General features: G+C 38.0%; 1 protein-coding gene and 1 non-coding gene across 2 annotated transcripts; one reads left to right on the forward strand and one right to left on the reverse strand.

Annotated features, from left to right (window-relative positions):
* Nucleotides 1-3,298: 3,298 nt before the first annotated feature.
* TRNAG-UCC (transfer RNA glycine (anticodon UCC)) lies at nt 3,299-3,370 on the reverse strand. The gene has a single exon. It is a non-coding gene; the product is annotated as a tRNA-Gly (tRNA).
* Nucleotides 3,371-3,837: 467 nt separating this feature from the next.
* Nucleotides 3,838-4,714, forward strand: LOC150109080 (histone H2B). Its single transcript, XM_090405513.1, has one exon. It carries the CDS (start codon nt 3,891-3,893, stop codon nt 4,263-4,265), a length of 375 nt encoding a protein of 124 aa, XP_090261639.1. The 5' UTR covers nt 3,838-3,890; the 3' UTR covers nt 4,266-4,714.
* The last annotated feature ends 1,035 nt before the right edge of the window (nt 4,715-5,749 follow it).

Genomic DNA, 5,749 nt, shown 5'->3' on the forward strand with positions numbered 1-5,749 from the left:
ACCAGATAAATCATATGCTTCTGTGGTTTCCTTGAGTAACATTAAGGTACTCCCTGCAACTAGCTGTCAAAATTCCTCAGCAATACTCGCTGCCTCACTTGGGGAGATGCTAATGGCCTTCAGCAAAACAAATCCAAGCCAGGCCGACACCAGCAAATTCCTTAGGAATACACAAGCCATCTTCACCATGATTAATGACTAACCCGGCTTTAACATCAAATTCTATGCAGATAATATTCTGGAATGCAAACGGTCTCAACAGCAAAATTTTGGAATTACAGGAGCTTACAGATCATTTGCAAATTGATATTCTCCTCATTAACGAGACACACCTACGTCCCTGCGATAATCCCAAACTCAGAAACTACTCGTTACTTAGAAATGACAGACTAAATGCCAGAGGTGGTGGCACTGCCATCTTTGTCAGAAGAAACATTCGCTATAATGAGACTAAGATTACTACATCTAACCTCGAGGTGACAGGCATAGAAATTCTTACCAACAATGCAGGCAGCTTAAAGATGTATTCTGTATACAACCCCCCTGGCAAACCTCTACTCCCCTCTGATCTCTCTCAGCTACTGGATACAAATGAAGCAGTAATAGTAGCAGGAGACCTCAATTCCAAGCATCCCTTATGGAACAGCAAAAGCTGCAACAACAACGGAATGATCCTCTACAACTTTGCCTTGCAGAGAAATATCGTTATTGCAGGCCCGATTGAGCCAACACATTACGGAGCGACCGGCAGACCTGATGTTTTGGATATTGCTATTTTTAACAATATTTCTCATCATTTCCGACTTCAAGTAGTTGACGAGCTAAGCTCAGATCACAATCCAGTACTCTTAAGTTTAGGGGAGGAACCTGAGCTCATTCCCAGTCAATCCCACACAAACTTTGCAAAATTCAAGACTAAAATGAACACTATTATAGACTCAGTACCGACTATTTCCACCCGTGAAGAAATCGACGCGGCAGTCAACAATCTTGAATGTAAAATACAGGCTGGCTTATCCGCAGCTTGCTCTACTTCTACCCCAGCTCAAGTAAACTTACTTCCTGCAGAAATCCTTGCTCTGATAAGGAACAAAAATAGGCTCAGACGCCGCTATCACAACACGCTATCTCCGCAAGACCGTCAAGAACTAAACAGAGCGTCCAACCTCGTCCGTTACGCTTTAAAAGATCACAGAAACCAGCAATGGGAAAGAAAACTCTGTTCTCTCAAAACCGAAGATAATTCTCTGTGGAAGTTGACTAAAGCTCTCCGTACAGATCGCTCTAACATCCAGCCCATTCACGGAGAAAGAGGTCTTGTTTACAGAGATGACGAAAAAGCAGAAGCACTCGTTCAATCCCACCAACTTCAGTGCCGTCCTAATTATGCACAAGCGGATCTAGTCTTCATAGAAAAAATACACCGTAAGGTACGCTCTGTGCTTCGGCGACCTTGTAGCTGTGAAAATATCTGCCCCACCTCACCTAAAGAGGTCTATTCAATCATCAAGAAGCTCAAAAACAAAAAAGCCCCTGGTCCAGACGAAATTACCAACAAAACAATCAAGGCCCTCCCACACAAAGCTGTCATGCATTTAGTAGCCATTATGAATGCAATTCTGAGAATTAATTATTTCCCCTCAAGATGGAAACAAGCTGATATTTTCCTTATTCTCAAGCCTGGTAAAGCACCTCAGATGCCACAGAGCTATAGACCCATCAGTCTTCTATCATGCCTAGGAAAAATAGCAGAAAGAGTCATTCTCAACCGACTTAATAAGGAGGTGATTAAAAATAACATCATTCCGAAAGAACAATTTGGTTTCCGTACTGGACATAGCACTACACATCAAATTCACAGACTAACTGAGTTCATCACTACAGGCTTTAACTGGAAACAGCACACAGGAGCTATCTTTTTAGATGTTGCAAAAGCTTTCGATACAGTCTGGCACAAAGGTCTCATCTACAAATTAATTGCAGCTAACATCCCTCTTTATCTTACCAAAATCATTAACTCCTTTCTACAGGACCGTAAAATTCAGGTTAAGTTGCGTGGAATTAGATCCTCACTGAAAAAAATCACTGCTGGTGTCCCTCAAGGGTCGCTGCTCTCACCGCTGCTTTTTAACATCTTTGTTTCTGATGTTCCTAGCACATCACTAACCACTATAGCTAGTTATGCGGATGATATGGCTATTCTTAGCAGATCTCTCAGGCCTAATATAGCTACTCAGCGATTACAAACTGCAGCAACAAATTTAGAAGACTGGTTCAAAAAATGGAGAATATCTGTAAATGCCGATAAAAGCACTGCCATTCTTTTCACAAGAAGACAAGCATCACATGTTGGAGAAGTTAAACTTTTTAACACAGCCATCCCATGGAGATCTAGCACCAAATATCTGGGCATTCAACTAGAAGACCGTTTAAACTTTAACTCCCACATAGTTTATGCATGCAAAAAAGCAAACTCTGCAATTGCACAACTCTATTATCTCCTCAATAGAAGAAGTCAAGTCAGCACTGATAACAAACTACGGATCTACAAAACAATTATCAGACCATCGTTAACTTACGGATCACCAGCCTGGGGGCACACTTCCCCCACAAACATCAACAAGCTACAAGTTATACAAAACAAGTGCCTCCGTATGATCTTCAACGCTCCGTGGTTTGTCAGAAATACTCTCTTACACCGAGATGCCGATATTCTAGATATTCCCACTTTCCTCCAAAACAGTGCTGCTGCTTATTTTGCCAAAGCAGCTGTTCATCCAAATCAACTCATTCAAGAGTCAACTAATTATGACGAACACGATAGGTGGAAACACAAGCGCCCGAAAGCTGCTTTGCTTACCGATTCTGGTACCTCCGTACAACCCTAAATAGGGTGAGCCAGGTGCTCGCTAACACTTAATTCATGACTACTCATACAGATTAAGGGATCGAAGTCCACGGGACTGTAATCCATCTAGCCAAATCAGGTTATCAGGTTATCAGTAGGTCACGAACTGCGCTAGTTCCAGTGCAATGCGAGCTTCCCGAAAAACCTTATATAAAATTCAACTAGGCAGAGTCTAAAGGAACACCGATCACGACTAATCAAATCGAAATTCCCATTTTTTAGTTAAATGGCAGGTATGTTTATTTCTTAATACTTCCCATGCGTAGATTTGAATAAGTGTGCTTTTAAAGAAATGAGCATAAATTGATCAAGACCATGGAAAAGATAATATGTAATCATTTTAATTTTATTTTAAATAAGAGGCAAAAATGAAAGAGAAAAAAATTTCTTTGCGACGGCCGGGAATCGAACCCGGGTCAACTGCTTGGAAGGCAGCTATGCTAACCACTATACCACCGTCGCTTACTTCTTACTATCTCTAATCATTCATCATATAATATACTAAAATTTTGTAATAAAGTTTGAATTATTTTATTATATAATTTTCGGAAATGATCAATATATATGCATAGTATATATCATATTTACATATACATATATTAACCTAAACGTTTATATTATCCTAAAAAATTATTATAAGTGATAATTTGATTTATTCTGCAGCAAATATCTACATTAGTAGATTATATATATATTATATATGATAAGTTATAAGTACGCATAAATGACATTAAACAATATATGAAGTACTTTCCGATATGAAAGAAATACGAAATTCAAATACAAAGCTGTTAATGATATCCCGAATCTATGCAATTGGTCTAGTGAACAGAGTGACGGACGTATCAGAATGAAGTAATGTAGAGGTCTCTATCACGGCCTCTTGCTGCTCATTCCGCCTTCGTTGCTTTGAGGGTTATCATTCGGAAGGTGCACGAGCTTTCAATGAGCAGTGCTCTTGCTATATTGTCAATTGTGTACTATGCCTCCTCAACCAAGTGGGAAAGCTGTCAAGAAAGCAGGTAAAGCACAAAAAGCTGTTAGAGCAGGTGACAGAAAGAAAAGGAAAAAGAAGAGGAAAGAAAGTTTCAGTATATACATTTATAAAGTACTGAAACAAGTTCATCCTGATACTGGCATTTCTAGCAAAGCAATGTCAATTATGAATAGTTTCGTTAATGATATATTTGAGCGTATTGCAGCCGAAGCTTCTCGTCTTTCACATTATAATAAACGTTCAACTATCACCAGTCGAGAAATACAAACAGCTGTTCGCCTTTTGTTACCTGGGGAACTAGCAAAGCACGCAGTCTCTGAAGGTACCAAGGCAGTAACGAAATATACAAGTTCAAAATAACTTAGGATCTTCAGTTTATCTAAGGAATAGTATACTATCAGAAAAAGTGGACAACATGAGAATTGTATAAGTGTTTTTAAAGACTTTCGACATAAAACAAAGCGAACTTATATGCCCGAATGTGAAACTCCTAAGTCATGTTCTGGTTTGGAATGTAAAAGTACGGGGAAAACTGTTAGGAATTTTTAATTTTTCTTGATTCTAAGGGTAAGTATTTCCATGCGCGCAGCTTTCACAATGTATTATTGTGACGGATATTTAAATGTTGTGATGTATTTTGTCAGGTGACCGTAGTCGTCGGTCTTTTTATTATTATAATACTATTTTCATTGTTGAAGAAAGTAGAAAAAATGTACACAGTTATCTGTTTTTTTTTCTTTTTTTTAAGTTTAATTTTTATGTAGAATGTGATATATACATATAGTAATAAAGTACCATATTTCAACGTATTCTCAGTATGCTTTCTTTATCACTTTGTGGGGGAGGAGGGAAGGAACGGAAACTTATTTATACTACGTACCCGATCTTTCATACGCTTACACTACGGGCTTTGATAATTAAAAGGGAGGACACATTCTAGGCGTCCACTATTCCTCATATACAATCACAGTTTAATTGTAATTAGCGATTTCGATCGAGTTTCAAGATTCGTCATTATTAGAAGTACTAACCCTAAAATTTGAAATAAACAATAGTCATGCGTCCTAATATCACTTAATGACAGCTGATTGCTGGTGTAGTGGTCAGAATATCTGCTCTCCAACCAGCAGGTTCAACTCCCGCGGAGGACGTTGGATGTTTGTAATTATGGGTCCCACTTATTAGTGTTCTGTGTTGATTTCTAGAATAGGATTTCCAGATTATGTAAAACAATAAAAAAAAAAATACAATAGATATCTACAGGTATATAATTAATAAAAAAATGCTTAGAGCTCACCCCCCCCCCTTTCTGCTAATATACTGTAGGTATACAACCCGTGGGTTGAGTCAAATAAAAATAAAATGCAGAACGCTAAGAATCGTAAACGCAAATAAAGACGATCATTTTTATTTGGGTTAGAGCCTGCAGTTTCACATTATTGTTATTTATTTTATTGGTACTAATACGTCAGCTTTACATCCTTTCATAGATGTGATTTAAATTAAATTCAAAATAAAAGAGTCAACTTCAAGTATATTGGCATTGCTAATTGTAATTTAATTCCACGAGGAGTTTATCGTGGGATTAAATGAGTGAATCTTTGCAAGCTTGTCCAAATACCTATACCTATAGGTATTTGGACAAACATTGGATTTGGCATGCCTGATCCAAAGGAAAAAAAAAAAATAACACAACGGAACGCCCAGCATTTTCTTAAAATGTTTTTCTCTGCTCTCAAAATTCTACTGATAGAGAGAGTTAAAGATGTTTATCACGTCAGAGTAAGATGGCTAAACAAAGGAAAAGTGTTACATCGATTTTTGCAGCCACTTAAACAATTTTT

This window comes from Typopeltis vanoorti, chromosome 2 (genome assembly GCF_054136105.1).
Source record: "Typopeltis vanoorti isolate ZY-2024b chromosome 2, IOZ_Tvanoo_1.0, whole genome shotgun sequence".
Taxonomy (NCBI): Eukaryota; Metazoa; Arthropoda; class Arachnida; order Uropygi; family Thelyphonidae; genus Typopeltis; species Typopeltis vanoorti.

Bases quoted from the DNA above. Each gene is read 5' to 3' on its own strand.
- LOC150109080 (XM_090405513.1), top strand. From the start codon at position 3,891: ATGCCTCCTCAACCAAGTGGGAAAGCTGTCAAGAAAGCAGGTAAAGCA.